General features: G+C 45.8%; 1 protein-coding gene across 1 annotated transcript; it reads right to left on the reverse strand.

The window, feature by feature from the left end:
• Positions 1 to 540: 540 nt before the first annotated feature.
• GBX1 (gastrulation brain homeobox 1) lies at positions 541 to 22,053 on the reverse strand. The gene is made up of 2 exons (XM_030933214.1): positions 21,519 to 22,053; positions 541 to 1,862 (listed from the first exon to the last, which is right to left on the reverse strand). Exons 1-2 carry the CDS (start codon positions 22,051 to 22,053, stop codon positions 1,309 to 1,311), a joined length of 1,089 nt encoding a protein of 362 aa, XP_030789074.1. The 3' UTR covers positions 541 to 1,308.
• Between the last annotated feature and the right edge of the window lie 491 nt (positions 22,054 to 22,544).

Below are 22,544 nucleotides of genomic sequence, written 5' to 3' on the forward strand. Positions count from 1 at the left end.
CAGGAAGCCCAGTTACCATGAAACCAACTTCCACTGGTTTCTGTGCCCTTTGCCTGCTGTCTGCAGATGGATCTGTGAGCCCTGCTCCCTGTGTTCACTTTGTCCACTAATGCTGTTCCAATCCCCAAGCCTCTACTATGTCTATCACACAAATTCATTCCTGTTCCATCCACTTTGCAGTGCCCCCCCTCAACTGATCTCATTCTGTAACAGAAGAGGTAGGGGTATCCCAAGCTTCAAAAATGGTGCAACGGGAAGAAGAGATGACAGTTAATGCCGTAAGAACAGAAAACTGAAAGTGGGTCTTTCCCCCTAGGCCCTTGCATCCGGAATATCAAAGGGTGGCAGAGACAGACTAAGCTGCCAAGTCTTCTGCATAGAAAACAATTTATTCATGAGCTCACAGGTGATAGGAATGCCCCAGTCATTAGTGACCTCCGCCTAGTTAGATGGCTTGGACATACCCAGCTAAACTAGGGTCAAGTACTTCATTTCCCTTCATAATACAACAGAAAGTTAATCTCTCCCAAAGTCTGCCAGCTCATCCAAGGAGGAGAAAACAGAGCTGGAGAAGCTTGCCTGTTTAATGGGAAGCAGGAAGAGATGGCATGTTAGGAGCACGAGGTATAGAGGCAAGAGCGAGCAGTGGGCAGCCCTAGTGGAAAAGCACAGGGGTAGAGGTAGTTAACATGGGGTGGGGGAGATGGGGGAGTGCTGAAGAATTTCTACAGAGGCCAGTGACGGTTGCATTTCATTTCTTTGTAAAGAGAGGCAAGATGGGGCCTACCCCAAAGCAGTAGGACAGATGAACTCTGGCTGAGGATTGAGGAAACAACTTTCCCAATCCCTCTCAGGGGTGCAGACAGACGGACAGAGACAGATAGCTCCATATATACACATTTACACAAATAAATAAGGAGCTGCGATCTACTTGGCTAGGTATCACCTGATCCCTCCACCCATCAGAAGCTGTCCCAGGGCATTGGCCACAGAACCTTCAGGCCCTAGGCATCTCAGAACCCAGCCCCTCCCCAGGAGTCCACCTCAGTCTCAACAGCTCTTCAGCAATTAGAACCCCAGCCCCTTTAACCTCGAAGCCCCTAGTCCTGAAAGTTTCTGGAACAGGCTCAGGGCCAAGTGCTCACATCTCAGGTTCTGGAAGGAACACACTGAGGGCTAGGTTAATTGCCAACTAGTCCCTCTCAAGGCAGAATCACAGTTGCAGCCCCTCTGGTCCACAGAACCCCGACAGTCTCAGAGCAGGCTCAGGTATAGATCCCTTGCCTTCCTAAGTTCTTGGGCACCCATTCAGGGCCGGGCCCCCTGCTCCATTTGTTGGTGCTGGCTCCGCACAGCAAACCTGTTGACATGCACAGGTATGGGGACAACAATCTTGGGGTTTCTTACGGGCTCCCCAGAACGGCTGCTCACATTGCCAGCTTTGATGCGCTTCCACTTGGCCCGTCGATTCTGAAACCAGATCTTGACCTGCACCTCACTGAGTTTGAGGGCGTGGGCGATCTGAGAGCGCTCTGTCAAGCTCAGGTATTTCTTGCAATGAAATTCCTTCTCCAATTCCAAAAGCTGCTCACTGGTAAATGCTGTGCGGCGCCGTCGGCTTTTCCCCCCAGGAGCTGTGACCCCTGCTGCCACCGGTGCCCCCTCCTCAGCTCCAGTTCCCAGGCTTCCCTTTAGCTTCGGTTTAGGTCCCAGAAGAGCCCCTGGGCCCCCTGCAGAACTGTCCAGGAAACCGTCGTCCTCGCTGTCACCGCCTGAGCCCTCTTCCTCCTGTTCGCTGCCTGCTGGGTCTCCTGCTGGTGCCTCCAGCTTCTCCTCATCTGAGCTGTACACCTTCCCCTCTGCTGTGAGGAGCAAGAAGCCAATGGATGGGGAGGGAGAAGCAAGGAAAAGAGAGTTTGGAGGAGGCACATGGAACCATGGCCAGAAATGGGGTGTTGGGAGACAAGAGCAGGAAAAAAGAGAGCCATAGAGAGGAGAAGATGGGGAGAGACAGGAGGCAGAAGGATGGTACGTCCAGGATATGGAATGGGAAGAGGTTTAGGGAAGACAAAGAAATGGGAAGAAAGGTATTAACCAGCACAGATTTCACTACGGAAAAGTGTGGGAGGCAGTAAGTGTATGGACAATGACCCCTCAACTTCCCCACCACCCCCATCTCATTCTCACCCACCACCTCCCCAGCTTTCTCGGAACCTAGAGACCAACGGCCCAGCATCGCAGTCGTATACCACCCCTCCAGAGCCAGGCCTCGCAGCCTCAGGGGCCAGAATGAAGCAGTATGGGACCCAGCTTGGCATCCTTCTGGAGCCACCGTGAGGAGGAGTGAAGCAATGCAGAACTGACCTTGACAGGACAGATGGGGAGAGGAAGGCTCAGCCTTTGCTGTTCTCCTAGGAGTCCTCATCTGGTCCAGCTGACGAGAGCTGTCTCATGGCTTCTGTTCTGTCTCCTCCTTTCCCTCTTCCCTAGTCTGCAGTCCCCAAACTTCATTTCCATGGCTCCCAGCCATGCAGCTACCCTCAGTGTGGCCAGATTTTTTCTCCCACTTATTTAGGCTTCCTGATCCCCTTTCAATCCTTTCCCTTGACCTTAAAATGACACCATCTCTTTCCCACCTTCCCTTTTCAAAACCCAGCCAAGGATGCCTGAGCAACACAAACAGCTGTTTTCTGCTCAGGTTCAGAATCCTGAGGCCCCTAAGCTTGATGTCAGCTGGGAGAACTGGAAGGAATATGGGAGGAGGAGGAAGAGGGAAAAGTACAACAGGGATAAACGAAGAGAAGGAAAGGGTAAAAAAATTTGATTCAGTAGAATACTGATTATTTGTAATCACAAGCATATAAATATTTTAATCCACACAATTCTAAAACTTAATTCAACCATTGGTTTTAATCTTTGTATCCAATGATGTTTATATCAGAACTGCAAATACGCATTACACATGTTTTCAGTGAGTTTTACAAACTCCATTTTCTGCTCAAAGGACCAAAAAGCAGTGAAACAAGTCAAAAGACAATCAATAGGCAGCAGAACAAGAGAAAATGGATAATCTGCAAGCTGAATAGTCAGCTCCTTTCCAGAAGTGTCCACTGTGAAAAGGCAGGAGGCCTGCATACCTATATGTAGGAATGCATCTCGCTGTATCGGCCACATATCAGATATGCCTAAGATAGGCAGACTCAGGTTGAGAATACAACTCCAAGTAAAGTAAATTCAGGGCACGGGGAAATGCTTTATTTTTTTGTTTTTATTTTATTTATTTATTTATTTTTTTGAGATGGAGTCTCGCTCTGTCACCCAGGCTGGAGTGCAGTGGCCGGATCTCAGCTCACTGCAAGCTCCGCCTCCCGGGTTTACGCCATTCTCCTGCCTCAGCCTCCCGAGTAGCTGGGACTACAGACGACCGCCACCTCGCCCGGTTAATTTTTTGTATTTTTTAGTAGAGACGGGGTTTCACCGGGTTAGTCAGGATGGTCTCGATCTCCTGACCTCATGATCCGCCCGTCTCGGCCTCCCAAAGTGCTGGGATTACAGGCTTGAGCCACCACGCCTGGCCGGGGAAATGTTTTATTAGGGAACAAGGGTATGTGTGTTCACAGATAGAACATCTCCTGGCAGTCAGAGCGTCCTGGTGTTCTCCTTCAGCACACCCCGCCCCACCCCTACCATGTTCCCTTTCCCCTCGCAGGTGCAGTCTACACCTGGTCTTTTTCCTCAAGAGCCACAGTGACATTTTCTTTTCCTATCTTTCTTTCTTTTGAGACAGACTCTCACTCTGTCAGCAAGGCTGGAGTATAGTGCACAATCTTGGCCCACTGCAGCCTTGACCTCCCAGGCTCAAGTGATCCTCCACCCTCAGCCTCCCAAGTAGCTGGGACCACAGGCACACACCATATCCAGTTAATTCCATTTATTTTTTGTAGAGACAGGATCTCACTATGTTGCCCAGGCTGGTCTTGAACTTCTGGGCTCACGCAGTCCTCTAGCCCTGGCCTCCCAAAGTGCTAGGATTACAGGTGTGAGCTGCTGTGCTCAGCTGACATTTTCCTTAGTGGCCAGAACTCTCAACCTTTTTCCACATCACCTATCTACATCCCAATCAACTTCATACCTCAAAGGTATTTTCATCCCTCTCCTTTTCTTTCTGGAGTGCTTCCTGTTTCTTCTAACCTTCTCAAAGTCCATGCGGCATGCTCCAGTTTGGGCTCACCCAGTCTTCCCATGCCACTCCTGTACGTTGCTTTTCACCAGCCAATGGCTTTTGTTCTTCTTTACTAGTTTGCTCAGGCTTCACTGGCACCCAGCGTCAAGTCCCATCTGGATAAGTACTGTATCCTGTCTGTAGCTAATTCGCTCCTCATAATATCTCCCATCAGCCTGTTCTTTCTCCTCTATCTCATCCCCAGCCAAATCCATGTTGTTTTCTCTAAGATTCACACCCTTGGTTTCCTCCTTCATTTCATTAAGAGCTCTTCTCCCACTATTTCCCACTTCCACAGAACTCAAACTTAACATGCCCCAAACTGAACTCCAATCAGATCATTCCCCCAAACCAGCTCTTTCTCATCTTTATCCATATCATCCCCATCTCAGTTACTGGCAACTGCATCCTCCGTGTGTTCAAACCTAACCTCGATGCCATCTTTTCACTCCTCTCTCTCACAACCCACATCCAGTCCACCTGCAAGCCCTGCTAGTGCTGTTGCCTTTAAAATACCCCCAGAGCAGGCAGGCACGGTGGCTCACGATGTAATCCCAGCACTTTGGGAGGCCGAGGCAGGCAGATCATGAGGTCAGGAGATTGAGACCATCCTGGCTAACATGGTGAAACCCTGTCTCTACTAAAAATACAAAAAATTAGCCGGGCATGGTGGCGGGCGCCTGTAGTCCCAGTTATTTGGGAGGCTGAAGCAGAAGAATGGTGTGAACCTGGGAGGCAGAGCTTGCAGTGAGCCGAGATGCACCTCTGCACTCCAGCCTGGGGGACAGAGTGAGACTCTGTCTCAAAAAAAGAAAAAAAAAAAAATACCCCAGAGACCAATCCTTTCTCCCTATCTCCTGCTTCCAGCTAGCCCACGCCACAGTTATCTCTGACCTGGTTCATTGTCATCTTCTAACTGGTTTCCCAGCTTCTGTCCTCCACACTCCACTTGGCCCATGATTCCTCTTTCTGCCTGGAATACACTACTCTTCACCTAGATCTTTGCACTAGCTTATTCCCTACCTCCTTCAGGTCTTTATCAATGACACTTTCCCTGGTCATCCTTTTAATATTCATACTCTCTGATACTCTGTCTCCTTTCTCTGGTTTATTTGTTACTTTGGTCCATGTTACCAATTTTATTCATTTATTTTACTGGCTGTCTCTTCCTAATGGACTATAGCTTCATGAAGGTAGATATTCTGAATATTTCTCATTCACTGCAATATCTTCAGTGTCTTGAACATGACCTTCAGAGTAGACACTCAATAAGCATCTGTTGACTAAACAAAAGAAATGATTTCCAAATGCTCATGCATGTGCTCCCCATCTCCTTTCTTTCCCTCCCTGTCCTTTCCTTTCCCAAGCCCGTCCTATGATATTCACCACAACCCCACCCCACCCAGCTCCAGTGCATAAGACATCTCCCTATGAATATTATCCTTCCCACTTTTCAGAATGCCCTCAGATCTCACATTAGCTGGAGAGGAATTCATATGCAGTAGGAATCTATAGGATTTTAAAAATCTACAGGATGCTTAAAGAAATTAATGACAATCCCATTAGTAAATCCTCTATTTTAATTTTTTAAAAACAGTGTGTAGTAAATAATGACAGAAAGAATAACAAAGGCTTGTACAAACTCAGCCCAATATTACAATAGGTTAAACAGTGCTAAAAAGGCAGAAACTAGACTTCGAGGCTTGAAGGATGAAATCAGTTAATACAACTCCAAGCACCCAGGGGGTGTCCAATAAATCTAAATTGATGATGATTGAGATGCGACTCCCAGGTTCCCGATCTGGCAGGGCCCTCCTGAGATCACATCATCCATCCCTCTGTCTTCAGACAGATCCATAAAATCAAGCACACATGAGCCGGCCACCCTCAGTGCTGCTTTTAAAGCCATACAAGGAGCACAGGTTCACAACCTCTCTTGGTTACTTGATCCCAGTGGGATGCTGAACGGCAGGGGCAAGAGTTTCTCTCTGAGCCTTTATAATCATGACATTGAAGACTCTGATAAGCAACTCTTGGAACGAAATGGGGTGGGACAATAGAAGAAAGCAACGAGAGGAGAAAATACAGCCACATGCCTCAGAGGAGAGTCTGGGACAATGAGTAAGACCGACAAGGAGTGGGAGAGAGAAGGAAAGGCCAAGGAAGGTGGAAAGAAGACTGGGGAAAGAAAGAAGTGGGATAGAGAAATAACAACAAAAAAATGATGAGTCAGATAAAATAAAAGGGCTGAAAAGTCTAAAGAAGGGAGAGAGACAAGACGGGAAAAATTAGGGGAAAGAAAGCAAAAGGTACTTTTTCAGGAAACACCTCATCTACCTTTCCCCCCAGAATACTGACGCATTTGAAGCAAAGCAAAACATTTTGGCCCTGCCATTTGCTCTCTGCTGCCCCAAGAGAAGCAGCACTGTAGATTGCAGCAGCCAAAGACACAGGCAGAGAGAGAATGAGCAACACAGTAGCGTGATCCTTTACAATGTGGAAATCTCAAAACGCTAACTATTTTCTCAGGAATTAGCCAAGAAATAAAAGTATTCCCTTTTATCCAATTTATAATGAATATTAATAATAAAAAAATAAAAATTGAACATAAAAATTTGCTATTAACTAAAAATTGAAAGAAGCAAATTTTTTTTTTTTTTTTCTGAGACAGGTTCTCGCTCTGTTACCCAGACTGGAATGCAGTAGAGCAATCATAGCTCACCGCAGCCTTGAACTCCTGGTATCAAGTGATCCTCCTGCCTCAGCCTCCTGAGTAGCTGGGTCACAGGCGCACACCACCATGGCTGGCTAATTTTTTTTATTTTTCTATTTTTATTTTTTGGCAGAGCTGAGGTCCTACTATGTTGCCCAGGCTGGTCTCAAACTCCTGGACTCAAGCAAACCTCCCACGTCGGCTTCCCAAAGTGCTGGGATTACAGATGTGAGCTACCATGCCTGGCAAGAAGCAACTCGTTGATAAAATTTCTATTTGCAAAATTTGATTTAGAATAACTGGACTTGGTGGATACAATGTTCATAAAAGTAAATTTCTGGCTGGGCACGGTGGTTCATGCCTGTAATCCCAGCACTTTGGGAGCCTGAGGTGGGTGGATCACCCGAGGTCAGGAGTTCACCACCAGCCTGGCCAACATGGTGAAACGCTGTCTCTACTAAAAATACAAAAATTAGCCGGGTGTGTTGGCATGCGCCTGTGATTCCAGCTACTCATGAGGCTGAGGCAGGAGTATCGCTTGAACCCGAGAGGCAGAGACTGCAGTGAGCAGAGATCGCACCACTGCACTCCAGCCTGGACGACAAAGTCTCTGTCTCAAAAAAAACAAAAACAAAAAAAAAAAACCACAAAGTGAATTTCCAATTGCAGACAGTATAATTGGTTGGTATGAACAAAAATCAATCAATAAAATAAGAATTAAAAATTTTGGCTGGGCACAGTGGCTCATGCCTGCAATCCCAGCACTTTGGGAGGCCGAGACGGGCGGATCATGAGGTCAGGAGATCGAGACCATCCTGGCTAACACGGTGAGACCCTGTCTCTACTAAAATACAAAAAAAATTAGCTGTGCGTGGTGGCGGGCACCTGTAGTCCCAGCTACTCGGGAGGCTGAGGCAGGAGAATGGCGTGAACCTGGGAGGCAGAGCTTGCAGTGAGCCGAGATGGCGCCACTGCACTCCAGCCTGGGCGACAGAGCGAGACTCTGTCTCAAAAAAAAAAAAAAAAAAAAAAAAATTTTTACATGGAAAATTGCAAGTTGTTGGTTTGCATGAAAAAAATTTCCTATGGAAAATAATGAAATAATGGTTCTGATGAGAATACTTCAGCAAAATGAAAATTTTAAAATTGTAAACTATTTTGTTGTGCTAGGTAGGTAGGCCAAACAGACAGAAAGGCTCTGTCCTTTATGTATGAGAATGATATTATTGGTAATAAGAACAGTATATGCAGTTTCCAGCTTGTTCCCTATGGTTGAGTCTAGTCTGTGGAAAAAAGTTTGGCCTCTGGCCAGGGGAAGTGATGGTAGGACAGACTGGTCATTAGGAAACAGAGTTCATGTGAATTCTCCTGGTGGATGCTATTATCCTAAGAACTAGAAATCACAAGGTTTGAACCTTGATTACTTGTAGAGTTCATGCCAAGGGCATTAATCTCATTCCAGAGAACAGCACTCATGCTCCAGGAGACGTGCTTACATGGGGCATTCCTTCCAAGAGGAAGGGGAGCAGCTCCAGAGTCAGAAAGAAGGCCCATCTCGGTAATGGGTCCGTTCAGACTAGGGAAGAAATGAAGGGCCAAAGATCCGTGGTAGGTGTTCTCCAGCAGAAAGAACGCAATGCCTTAGACTCACTCCATCTAGGCAGGGAGGCCTGCGCTAGAGGCACCAAGGAAGAGGAAAAGTCACAGAGGGAGTGGAGAATAACTTTAGGCTCCCAGCTGCAGGAACTCATCTAGCCCCTGTGCTGTCCCTCATTCACCCTATTACTGCAGCTCCTGCTGTTATCGCTGTAGGAAATCAATTATCTTTAGTATTCTTAGAAGAGAAGCCCCTCAGTTCTGACTTCTCTTCTCTCTACTTCAAAAACAACTATCCTAACACTTGCCCCAACCACTCTTAGGAAAAGTTCTCTCTTGCCCTGCCCATCTTAGGACAATGAATCTCTTTCTGATTTTCCGAGGCCAATTACTCATCTCCCTGAATCCAGTTCCAGTTTGGGTGAGGTCAAAAGGTGGGAAGAAACACAGGTCATTCCTCAAAAAAGAGACATATTTGTCATCACTCCCACTTCCAAATCCTTATTTCATCATGCCCCGTACAGAATTATTTCTCTGTTCTTTTCAAAAACAGTACTTTCTTCCATTGTTTAAACCAACCAGCTCACTCTCAGTTTATTTTTCACTCATTCTCATGAATTTCATGCTTCCGTTATGCTCCTACTCCTGCCTATAATTTTAGGTATAATTGGAAACATTCATTTTCATTTTCTCTCGCTCTCTCTCTCCACTCTTCCTATGAGTCTTTAGCATTCTTTACTCCAAATCAACACAATTTTCTTTACATCACTGTCATCCAGAACCCCTCCCAGCTTCATGACAAGTTCAGGGCAATTTCCCACCATTTTAAGCTTAGACCTCCTTTCAGGGCATACTAACATTGCCATTTCTAAGAGCACCCTTGTATGATCTTTAACTTTTCAAAAAACTTTTCCCATTTATTATCTTATCTTCGAGCAACTGGCTGAAGTAGAGCAGATCTAGGAGAGGTAGTAATCTTGTTTTCTGGTGAAGAAATGGAGTTTTGGACAGATTAAATGATTTTCCTAAGTCACACAGAGAGGGACAGAGTGTCAGGTCTAGAATCTTAATCTCCTAAAGTTGCAGTTAATGCTGTTTTCATTCTTTCCAGTAAAATATTTTCTCCTCCTCTCCCGCTTGTAAAAGTCTTCTCCCCAGATGTCTCATTAGATAAATAACCTTCTTATCAAATCCAAGTTTAGATCTCACCCCTTTTGGTCAGACTCAGAGGCTCACACCTGTAATCCCAGCACTTTGGGAAGCCAAGATGGGCTGATCACTTGAGGCCAGGAGTTGGAGACCTGCCTGGCCAACATGCTGAAACCCTGTCTCTACTAAAAATACAAAAAAATTAGCTGGGCACATTGGCTCGTGCCTGTAATCCCAGCTACTCTGGAAGCTGAGGTGGGAGAATCGCTTGAACCTGGGAGCGGAGGCTGCGGTAAGCTGACATCACATCACTGCACTCCAGCCTGGGCGACAGAGCGAGACCCTGTCTCAAAAAAAAAAAAAAAAAAAAAAAAAAGAGAGAGAGAAAGAAAAAGATCTCATCCCTTTTACTTACTAACACAGAGTCCTGGCCTAATTGTTAATATCTTCCCTTAACATTCTCAGAGAAGATTCTTAAAATTGTCATCGGAGAGACTTCACTCACCAAACTTCACCTGTCCTTTAAGAAACTACTTTTCCTATCATTCCTGAGACAAAATTCCCACCAAATCTTTCTCCCATTCTTTTGTCCTTATTGGTTTGTATGATGTAATCTTACTAGTCAGTGCTTCCTTTATTTAAAAGTGTATTTTTGGCTAGGCACAGTGGCTCACGCCTATAATCCTAGCACTTTGGGAGGCTGAGGCAGGTGGATCACTTGAGGTCAGGAGTTCGAGACCAGCCTTGTCAACATGGTAAAATGCTGTTTCTACTAAAACTACAAAAATTAGCCAGGCAGGCCAGGGCACGCCTATAATCCCAGCTACTCAGGAGGCTGAGGCAGGAGAATTGCTTGAACCCAGGAGGCAGAGGTTGCAGTGAGCCGAAATCACACCACTGCACTCCAGCCTGGATGACAGAGCAAGACTGTCTCAAAAAAAAAAAAAAAAAAAAAGTGTATTTTCTAACTTTGAAAATAATACGGCCAAAGTAAAGAAAGTTTTTTTTTTTTTTTTTTTTTTTTTTTTTTTTTTTTTTGAGGCGGAGTCTCGCTCTGTCGCCCGGACTGGAGTGCAGTGGCCCGATCTCAGCTCACTGCAAGCTCCGCCTCCCGGGTTTGCGCCATTCTCCCGCCTCAGCCTCCCGAGTAGCTGGGACTACAGGCGCCCGCCACCTCGCCCGGCTAGTTTTTGTATTTTTTTAGTAGAGACGGGGTTTCACTGTGTTAGCCAGGATGGTCTCGATCTCCTGACCTCGTGATCCGCCCGTCTCGGCCTCCCAAAGTGCTGGGATTACAGGCTTGAGCCACCGCGCCCGGCCGAAAGTTTTGTTTTAATACCAACGCCTGTAATCCCAGCACTTTGGGAGGCTGAGGCGGGCGGATCATGAGGTCAGGAATTTAAGACCAGCCTGGCCAACACAGTAAAACCCTGTCTCTACTAAAAATACAAAAATTAGCCGGGCGTGGTGGCACATGCCTATGGTCCCAGCTACTCGGGAGGCTTGTGGTGAGCCAAGATCGTGCCACTGCACTCCAGCCTGGGCAACAGAGTGAGACTATCTCAAAAACAAACAAATAAACAAACAAAAACACCCAATGTTCTCTAGCTTCTAGTTTACAGCTTTCTCTCTCATTCCTTGTAGAGCTCTTGTATATGTATCAGAGCAAAGAGAAAGCCTCACCGAGGGATGGAAATTTTTCTAGTATCTTCATCTCTCTCTGCCTTTCTCGTTACAGAACTCTCTTCAGAGCTTCACTGCCAGGATCTCTTTATCACTATTTAGCTAGCCAGTGGGAAACAAAGGATTTCCTTTCAGTATTTCTACCTAATACTGAAAGAGAGTTGAAGGCCCATTCTTTTCCTTCTTTCTGGTTGAGGCAGACATCCGTCTTGGGTTGTTTTTGTCTCCCCAGCACACCTTCCCCCTTTTGCTCAGTAGCAGTACCTACTTCCTTCAGGTACTGCTTCCCCGCTGCACTACCCACTACTTGGTGGGACTGTTAACAGCATCTCTACTTTCCTGACTAAAGGTGGGCATGTGACTTGGTTCTGACCAATTGCAACATGCTATCTCCCTGGGGCCATGACTCAAGCTAGTGAATCAGTCATCCCAGGGTTTTATATACACTCGACTCCACTCAGGTCCTAACATGGGATTATAAACATTTAGAACTGCATGTGCTTGTGCCTTCTCTTACCTCTAGCTAAATGAAGGAAGCTGTCTTAAGGAGAGAATGAGTTGAAGACAGAGAGAGGAGCCAGGTTGGGAGCGAAAAAGAAAGACCTCACAACACTATTTGCATTTCTGAATCCACTCAGGTATTTTGTAGTTACAGAAAGCAATAAATCCCCATTTTAGCTGAGAGCTGAGCCACTATCACTACCAACCTGAAGAGTTCTGACTAAATCCAATGCTGTAACCAGAAAAGACAATGGTCACACGACTCCAGGGAAAGTAAGCCTCTCCACCCCACTCCCACAACTCTCCTATCCACGCTAATGTTTCCATATTACCTAAAATTATTCGTAGTAATACCACGTAAGATTCCACCAGTTTGAAATTCATTTGGACTTTTAAAAATCTCAATCCACCCGAGTGTGAATTAGTTTAATCCAGTGGCTTTGATTTTAACATCAAATTGAGATGAAACATATGAGAGAATAGACATTTTTTGATAAAGCAAAAAGAAGAGTTTTTTTTTTTCTTTTAATGGAGAAAGGGAGAACAGGCCCCAGTGAGGCACAGTAAAGGGGTTTTCAGCAGCCTTGGGATTTACAGAGTACACCAAAATGTGAGACAGGGAAACCGAAAAGAGGGAGAAAGAGCCAAAGACATGTGAAATCTACCTCTATTAGCTTCAGTACAATGTTCTTTCCTGGCAGTCCCTGAATAATCAGTTCTCAGAACACAGAACTACTCTATCATCACTCCCAGAAATATTTGTCCTTTTAAGTACATAGAGTGTCACCTATCCTACACCATTCCTAGTAAAAGGATCTTTCCCAACTTAATTCCCAGGAAAGCTCCCCACGTATTTCCAAGGCAAGGACAATAAGGATAATTTCTTGAGCACCTATTACTTTCATGATGCTGCACAAATATCTGTGCATTTAATCCCTAACCCTGTGAGGTAAATATTACTGTTCTTATTTCCCTGGTGAGGAAACAGACTGTAGAGGTGAGTACTTCCTATAGATCACAAAGAAAGTGCGCCACCAACATTTGTACCCAGCTTTCCTGACCAAAGCCCGTGCTTCTTTGCACTACACTTCATCTCTTTGTTAACATTTAATGTAAAAAAAAGAGTCTTTTTTTTTTTTTTTTTTTTGAGATGGGTCTCACTCTGTTACCCAGGGCTGGAGTGTAGTGGCATGATCTCGGCTCAGTGCAGCCTCCACCTCCCAGGCTCAAGGGATCCTCTTACCTCAGTCTCCTGTGTGGCTGGGACCACAGGTGTGCATCACCACTGCTAGCTAATTTTTTGTAGAGACGGGATTTTGCCATGTTGCCCAGGCTGGTCTCGAACTCCTAGACTCAAGTGATTGGCCCACCTCAGCCTCCCAAAGTGCTGGGATTACAGCCATGAGCCACTGCACCCAGGCAGAGACTGAATTTTTGTTTTTTGAGACAAGGTCTTGCTCTGTCTGTTGTGCAGGCTGGAGTGAGGTGGTGCAATCACATCTCACTGCAGCCTCAAGCCTCAACCTCTCAGGTTCCAGCAATCCTCCTACCTCAGCCTTCTGAGTAACTGGGACTAGAGATACATACCATCACACCTGGCAAATTTCTTTTGGTAGAGACAAGGTCTCACTATGTTACCCAGGCTGATCTCAAATTCTTGGACTCAAGTGATCCACCTCGGCCTCCAAAAGAGCTGAGATTACAGGTATGAGCCACCACACTGGGACGAGACTGAATTCTAATGTCAGCCTATCATAAATATTGTTCCAGATACAGAAACAACATAGAAGGCCAGGAACCAATTTTACAACACAGCTTCTCTTCTTTTCCACTGCTTCCTTCCTCACCAGTTAAAGTTGGTCCCAACTGATCCCCAATCTATTTGGTCTATACAAAATCTACCATCTTTATCAAATGTTTCTCTCTCTCATTTAATGTGACAGCTATACACAGTCATAGCTCAGGTATGCCCTCCCCAATCCCAGAAGACAAGCCTTTTCCACCTAAAGACCAGCCCTGATCTCACCTCAAGATGCATGTATCTTACCTTGCTACCTCCTCCTCCTCCATGACTACAACACACCACCAAAAAGTATAGAGTTTCCCCAGGCCCTTTGCTCAGGATGCCTTTCTTTTTTAAAAGAAACAATTCATTAATAAAGATATCCTTATAGATAAAAACAGAATTATAGAGCTGAAAGGAATCTTAGAGATCACCTAATTCAAACCCCTAATTTTACTGATGAGGAAGCTAAGACACTTCCTTTGCTTAGGCTAATCAGTTTATGTACTTGTAGTGTCCACACATAATTCATAGAATAGTTATTCATTGCAGCGCAAAGCACTTCTTACCTTCACATTCAGGGTAATTACATCTCCTTCCCTCAATGGAGACACTTCTGCATCACTTCTCTTCCCACTGTCCCCACTACAGAGTTCTGTTTTCTCCATTACTTCTATTATAATACCACCTTCTCCATAATTCAGTCAAGACATCTGCCTCCCACTACCCCCAGTCAGAAGTATTTTCCTCTTCTTCCCAGTCCTCATATTTTGAATAGTGCCTTTTGCTTATAACCCTCATCTGAGTTCCTATAGGCCCTCTACTTCTAATACAGATTCTTTTCATCACATAAGGATCATTGCTTTCCCTTCTATAATGGCCAGTGAAGACACTGCTTGTGGCACCTGTCTTTTTCTACTACACCTTAATTCAACTTGAGTGGGCCACTCCTCTAGAGCACCAAATGCAAGCATCTCTTCTCCCTATCACCCTTTCTCTCAATTAGTCCTAGCACATCAACATTTCATCCACATTACTCTAAGCTGATAACTTTCTCCCAAAAAGATCAGACTTCCAATAAAAATTTCCCGCTTCTTTTTTACTACTCCTAATCCAGGCCTTTTGTTGGCTATGAGCACTACCTTGCATAGAGAGCTCTGTCCTTTTCACTGGTTCAGATACAAGGTTTCTTTCCTACCCCAGCACAGGGCATTTCCCCATTCCCTCTAAATAAATGTTCCTTCTTCCCACCAAATTCTTTCCTTCTCATCATTCCTGTTTAAATCTCTCTCTTTTTGTACATCTACTCAATTACTTCTCTCCTTTCTATTTCCTAATTCCAAATCAGTTTCTTTTCCCATTACTTTTCTTTTCCTATTACTTCCCAGGCAGAATTCTTGCTTCCTATTGTAACATTTCTCTCAGTGCAAAGCACTTTGCTCACAATGCATGTTCTTCCTTCTTTCCAATTAAAATATTTCCCACATTATACCAAATATTGCCTCTGTGCATTATTCCCAGTACAGTCTACTCATGCCCGCCACTCCAAGTATAAGAATCCTCCTAATCATCTGTTATATGTATCTCCATATTTACATGTGCCACCTTAGAGACTCTTTCTCTCTCTGCCAACCCCCTGAAGGGTTACTTTCACTATGGCACAGGGCATCTCAGACTCTGATTCTAATCCTCCTAATAAAATTTTCCTGTTGTCACTCCTGAGGTCTATGTCTGATCCAGGGGGTTCTTCACCCTTTTGTGCCCTTAAGTCCTTTGTCAGTCTGGTAAAGCCTATGAACACTTTCTAGAATAATGCTTTTAGATGTACAACATAAAATACATACTATTACATTTGAAGCCAAGTATATTAAAATATAGTTTAAAACAGAATTTGTGATATAATCATGTTTCTTTATTCATTAAACAAGCTTCCTCCAAAGACTGTAAATTTATATCAAACTATCTGTGATTTCTTTCAGTGACAAAAACATCATGCACTGCTGAAACAACTATGATTTTTGGCCTATATTCATAACTGAAGTGATAAAAAACAAAGGTATAAATTTTCTCCCACCCATAGCCAACAGATTCCCTGATGAAAGGTCTGTGGAGTCCAGGTTGAGAGCTCTACTTTATTTTTATTTATTTTTATTTATTTATTTTTTTTGAGACGGAGTCTCGCTGTGTCGCCCAGGCTGGAGTGCAGTGGCGCGATCTCGGCTCACTGCAAGCTCCGCCTCCCAGGTTCACGCCATTCTCCCGCCTCAGCCTCCGAGTAGCTGGGATTACAGGCGCCCACCACCATGCCCAGCTAGTTTTTTGTATTTTTAGTAGAGGCGGGGTTTCACCATGTTAGCCAGGATGGTCTTGATCTCCTGACCTCGTGATCCACCCGCCTCGGCCTCCCAAAGTGCTGGGATTACAGGCTTGAGCCACCACGCCCGGCCTGAGAGCTCTACTTTAAACACTTGAGGCCTAGAGAATTGAAAGGAACATTAAAAATCATCTGAACCAAAACTTTTGGCCCAGCTGAGGAAACCAAAGCCTAGAGAAGTCACATGACTTTGAATCTCCCACTATGTCTCAAATATACCAAGTCTGTAATAGACACAGCATAAATGTTCCCTGAATTGAACTAAGTGACTTGTCAAAATTATACAACTAATGAGTGACAAAGGTGAGAATTGAACCCATGTGTCACAACTCCTAAACAAATGTTCCATCAATCACATTAAGTTAATGCAGTATTTGCCTTTCTATAAGTGTCAATGTAGCAATCACTCTCACTGTATGCTCAAAAGTTCTAGGAAAACATACTCCGGATCTCATCACTTCCCCCAAAAACCTCCCTCTTGTTTCCAACAACATAATTCTCTAATTCCACGTCATACTATCATTTTGTGTTTTCCTCTCTTAAGTAAATACCATATCTTGACAATCACAGTGGATACCTATTCAGAAATTAATTGATGGTCATCCAAATGTTCCCTAGCTACCATCAGGTGCTTAGCTTACAGTAATCAGCACTTGAATACTAGGCTCCTACGAAGTCTCCCTGGTCTCCTTGTATGATTTCAATTATTATTGCCAATCTCTATTCAGAAATTAGCAAACCTTTTTATGCTTAGTTTAAAAAAACAATGTTTACTACATCAACCTGTCTCAAGTTTGTCCCATCATATTCCCATATCTTCTATATAACCTTAAACTACAAATGTTTTCTTCACCATGCCCAGTACTGGTATTAATTTTCACGTCAATCTCTCACTACATTTTTGTCATCCATCTAACAAATATATATGGAGTAGCTACCATTCCTTACTTCCTAAGCTTTTGCATTCAGGCAATCCAATCATTTTTTTCCCCTGAGTGAATAATAGCGCTAGACACCACCAACTCAAAGTTTTCTTCTGCCTTTTATTTTTTGAGACGGAGTTTTGCTCTGTTGCCTTCTGGGCTGGAGTGCAATGGTGCAATTTCAGCTCACTGCAACATCCGCCTCCTGGGTTCAAGCAATTCTCCTGCCTCAGCCTCCTGAGTAGCTGGGACCACAGGCATGCGCCACCATGCCCAGGCTAATTTTGTATTTTTAGTAGAGACAGGGTTTCTCCATGTTGGTCAGGCTGGTCTCAAACTCCCAACCTCAGGTGATCCGCTCGTCTTGGCCTCCCAAAGTGCTGGGATAACAGGCGTGAGCCACTGCGCCTGGCTTTCTGCATTTCTCCACATTCATGGCTCTTTTCATCATTTCCCCAGCACATAGCATCCTTTTCACCCATTGTTGCTGTGATGCATATCTGCACCACATCTTGCACACAGCAAGTTAGCTTTGATTACTCTCAGGCAGAGCTCACACAACCTTCAGACACACGAGATCATCTCTGCCCATCCCACCTAAGACAGAATTCTGTTATCTCCTGTCATTTAGAGCTTCCTGCTCTCTTCTCTCCATTATTCCTAAAACACTGAGGACCCACTATCCAATTCAAAGCTCCTTTTCTTCCATCACTTTCACATAACTCTGTTCTTAAAACTCTCTAGATCTGTCATGTTGAATATGGTCACCACTGTTCACCTGTGGCTACTGACCAACTGAAACATGGGTAGTCCAAATGGAGATGTGCTGGAAGTGTAAAATAACACTGAATTTTGGAGGCTTAATATGAAAAGAGGATATAAAATTATCTCATTAACAATGTTAATATTGATTAACGTTGAAATAATATTTTGGACATCTTGAGTTAAATAATTAAAATTAATTTTACCTATTTTTATCTTTTTAATGTGGCTAATAAAAACTTTTTAATGCCATATATGGCTTGCATATGGCCAGCACTACTTTGGGCTCTTCTATTGAGTCATACTTTAATCTTTCCTAACAGTTCAGAATTCTCTTCTCTTTATTGCTCTTACTAAAGACATTCTCTCAATTTTCCCCACTGCTTCCCACATTCCAAACTTGGGATTCTTTTCAATCTACCATTTTCAATAACTTTCTACCCAATTACTTCTATATATCGTATTTCTTTTCATCTGCTAATATAGCTTAGCTTCTACTCCTGCAATCAAATCATAACAAAGTTCCTTTTATCCTTCCTCAAGTCTAGTAGAGAATGGTACCTGTCTTAACTCTCAACAAATTTTAAAAAATACTCCCTTTAATTCCCAAAGAAAATCACTAATCATTCTCCAAACTGGCCTATCTATACTATGATTTTATTTAAACGGGCTAGTAGTTATAAAACACTAAAGAAATGTAAAATAATCATTTCAGACCACTGTCACTCATTCACACAAGGAAAACAATTTCTCCTCTTTCTAAAGATTGCATTATTTCTCCAAACTCTTCTAATGTTGAGGTTTCAATCCCATTATTCACAGCAGAGAGCTCTGTCATTTCACTCCAAATACTTTAATACAATTCCCAAAACAGAGTATTTGTTTTCCAACCATTTTTAGCCTAGGTCATGTGTCATCAGTCCCCAAATTGATTTTATGTCTCTCATTTGTGGAATTGCATTTTCTTTTCTCAGTGGTTTCAGGAAAAACTCAAGATTGGGAAGGTGGATATGAATGACTTGGCCAGGAAGAGTTGGAAGCATGTTTACTGAGAGTGACAGAAGCAGCAGTCACAGATAGGAACTCTCATTCCTCATGCTCTTTGAATGTTTCCTCTGAAGTCTCTCCTCCTTACTACTATGTCCCAGCCTCTCCACTATAAACCCTTTATCTCCTTCCAGGATGAGTGATTACCTTTATTCCAGCACTTTTTCAAAATTCTTCCTCTGTTTAAGTTCTCCTTTCCATCATTTTTGGCAAAAAGATTCCTTGCCTTTACTCCACGAACAACATAAATTTCCCTCTTTTTTTTTTCTTTCAACATTTTCCTCAGATGTTGAAGCTCTGTCATCATTTTATATAAGTTCCAGTTTCCCATCACTCTCAGTATTAAAAACCCTTTAAAGAAAATTACTTCGTGTTGAAACTTTTCCTTATTCCCCTAGTATTTTTATTTAGTTCCCCCCAAACCCTCTCATGACAGAACTCTTACACACACACACTCACTCACACTTGTGGTCCAGTAATACAGTTCACCTTTCATTTGGCCCAGTCCATAGTCCCTTTTCCAGCAGAGAACCCTCTCCTTCTTCATGTTCTCTTTGTATATTCCCGGTATACAACTCATCCCCTAGTCCTTTCCTCTATTCTTGTTTCATCAATATTTCTCTTCTGTTTTTCTCTGCTTATTCCTCTCCTTCTCAATGTCTGTTTTTATACCCAATATACTATATGATCCAGAAAAAAGCCGCCATTATACATATAGGTCAAAATAAGAACTGAGCAGACCTGAAAGGGTGAGACGAATTGCTTGTTGTCCCACAGTTTGGGCATAGTCCCCTATGTCCCCACTACCAAGGGATCCCCTCTCCATCCTCTCTCTTCAGCTCATCTCTTTCTATATGTGTCTGGTCACACCTTCAGGTCCTATCTCCTCCAAAGCCATCTCTTTGATGGCCTGCCTTGCTCTCTTTTCTGCCTTAGGACCATCCTATTCTGACAATCATACTAATCCTTTTTTTTTTCTTTTATTTTTTTTGAGACGGAGTCTCACTCTGTCGCCCAGGCTGGAGTGCAGTGGCCGGATCTCAGCTCACTGCAAGCTCTGCCTCCCGGGTTTATGCCATTCTCCTGCCTCAGCCTCCCTAGTAGCTGGGACTACAGGCGCCCGCCACCTCGCCCGGCTAGTTTTTTTTTTTTTGTATTTTTTAGTAGAGATGGGGTTTCACCATGTTAGCCAGGATGGTCTCAATCTCCTGACCTCGTGATCCGCCCGTCTTGGCCTCCCAAAGTGCTGGGATTACAGGCTTGAGCCACCGCGCCCGGCCCCCTTTTTTTTCTTAAGATCATTATGCTGGCTTCCAGCCTCCCTCCCTGGGCTCTTTTATCTTGTGGACATTTTTTTCCACCTTCCAGTTGCTGCTCTATCTTTTCCTTATGATCCCCCTTAGAGGATGCTATTCTGACTTCAGTTACTGGGTCTTCCTGATCCAACCAGGTACAAAAAAGAAAACAACAGCTGAATCCCCAAAAGCAAAATGACAGGGCAAAAGGAGAAAAGAATAGGAAGACAGGCCCTATGGTAGCCCTTGGGGTCTGAAAGAGTGATTAACCCTTTGGACAATGTCAGAAAGGGCCCAAAAACTGATAATCAAGAATTACCTCTGCTGGCAAAGGACAAAAGGACTCTTGCATTCCCTTCTTGTCTCTGTTCAAGTCAGCTCCCAGACCTACTGGGGTCATTTCCACCTCTAAGCTGGATGCAATGAACGGCTGAGCAGAAACGGTTCCATTCTGATGCTAAAGATGTTGAAGCATCAGAGTCCCCACACTTGCAAGTGGTCCCTATTTTTCTTAAATAGGGCCCAGTAAATTGTATAAGCTTTTGAACTCAGAACACCTGAATCTATCTAGCCAGAAGAAAGCTTATCTGGCTTCTAGGAATTAAGGACCAATAGAGAGGTCAGGAGGGCTCTAATTGAATTGACTCTAAACAAGGTTCAGTTTAATACACTCTGCCTCTATGGAGAGGGCACCATTCATGGAGGGTCCAGGACCCTTGAATTATCTGTCAGCTGAATCTTAGCTGGGTTCTGCACCCTAGATCTTTGGGCCACACCCAACTCAGCCCAGCCTTTAGCCTCTCTCTTGGTCTCCTAGTCAGCACTTGTCCAGCGTGTGCTAGGCCTCCCGTAGCTAATGTTCTCTTTGGTCCTCTACTCAGTTCTTCAAGGCTTAGCTCTGAATCTGCCAATTCAGAAGTCACGGCTTTGAGACCCCCCCCCCCCCCCCCCCCCCCGCTCCCTCCCGACACACATTTTGCCCCTGCATCCACAGAGCCTATTCCTGTCCTTTGAGCCTTTAGGGTCAGTATGATCTCCTTAGAAGCCAGAACGTGCCCTCCATTGCTGAACTGACAGCTGCTCCAACATACCCCCATCTTGGTGCCCCCGGAAATCCCATCCTTGTAGCTGGTCTACCCCTGGCAGGGGAGAAAAAAAAAAAATGAAGGAATTCTGAAAAGGAGACAGGGCCAAGGCTTGATGGCTAGGATGCTGAGGGAAAGGCACTAATGTGAAGGGAGCACTGGAAAGTCTTTGGTTAGCCTTCAGGGCTGTGAGGACAGAGCAGGGCGGGGATTCTGGGATCTAAAGAGGCTGTATTTGGAACTGAATTGGAGTCAGAACCTGCGCGCGATCTAAAGGTATGGGACTTCCAGGTTCCAGGCAGGTGCCGAGGTTCCGAGCAGGTTCCTGTCTGGAATTTTCAGGTGAACCGGCCTCCCGCCCGCCCTGGTCGGCCCTAGCACTTACCGGGCAGACTTGGAAAAGTCTCTGAGAAGTGCGGAGGCGGAGGTGGTGGGGGCTCTGCCACTTTCTCCCGGGCCGGCAGCAGCTCATCGGCTTCCAGTCCACCCTCTGGGCGTCGGCCGCCTGGTTCGGGGTTGTTTCGGGCGGCAGTGGCGGCGGCAGCAGCGGCGGCAGCGAGCTCCGGGGGTCCGTAGAAAGCGTCGGGCGGCTCCGCGAAGCTGGGCAGCGCGGTGGTCAGCGCCACCATCGAGGGCACAGCCTGACCCAGCCCCGCGCAGAAGGTGTTGGTAAGGCGGCCGGCGAAGGAGGCTAGCGGGGCGAGGGGCGGGAGACCAGCCGGCAGCGGCGCGGGGGCCAGCGCCTGCGGTAGGACGAGCGGCCGATAGGGCATGAACATGGGGTAGCCGGTGTACAGCAAGTGGCCGGAGCGCGGCGGCGGCGGCCCGATCAGGGAGTCGATGGAGAAAGCAGTGCCCGGGCCCCCGCCGCCGCCCCCGCCGTTGCCCCCGGGGGCGCCACCGCCTCCGGCCCGCTGCATCTTGCTCGGAGCTGCGGCCGCCCCGGGGCGCTCCCCTCCGGGCGCCTCCTTGCGCCCCGCGGCTCGGGCGCCCCGCGCGGACACGCAGGGCTCGCTCCCTGGCTCCCGGGCCGAGGTGGCGGCGGGGCGCGGGCTCGGCGCAGTGTGGCTCCGGCGCCGCGCTCCCTCTCTCTCATAAGGAGGGAGGGGGCGGGCGAGCGGGCGGGCTGGGGGTGTCGCCCTCCGGACTCATCCATCTTCCTCAAATTACGCTTCACTTCCTCCCTCCGCCCGCCGCCGCCGCGCCCGGCTCCCGCTCCCTCCGCAGAACCCGTTCCCAGCGGCCTGGCCGGCCGGCCCGGGACCCCCACCCGCCCCCCGCGGCCCAACCAACTATTATTAATGGAGATTGATGAGGCCGGACACGCCGCTTTGTGAAAGTTTGCGGCCGACGAGAAGGCGGCGGCAGCTGCTGGGCCGGTCCCCTTCCCTCCACCCAGTCCACCCCCAAC

This window comes from Rhinopithecus roxellana, chromosome 6 (genome assembly GCF_007565055.1).
Source record: "Rhinopithecus roxellana isolate Shanxi Qingling chromosome 6, ASM756505v1, whole genome shotgun sequence".
Classification (NCBI taxonomy): Eukaryota; Metazoa; Chordata; class Mammalia; order Primates; family Cercopithecidae; genus Rhinopithecus; species Rhinopithecus roxellana.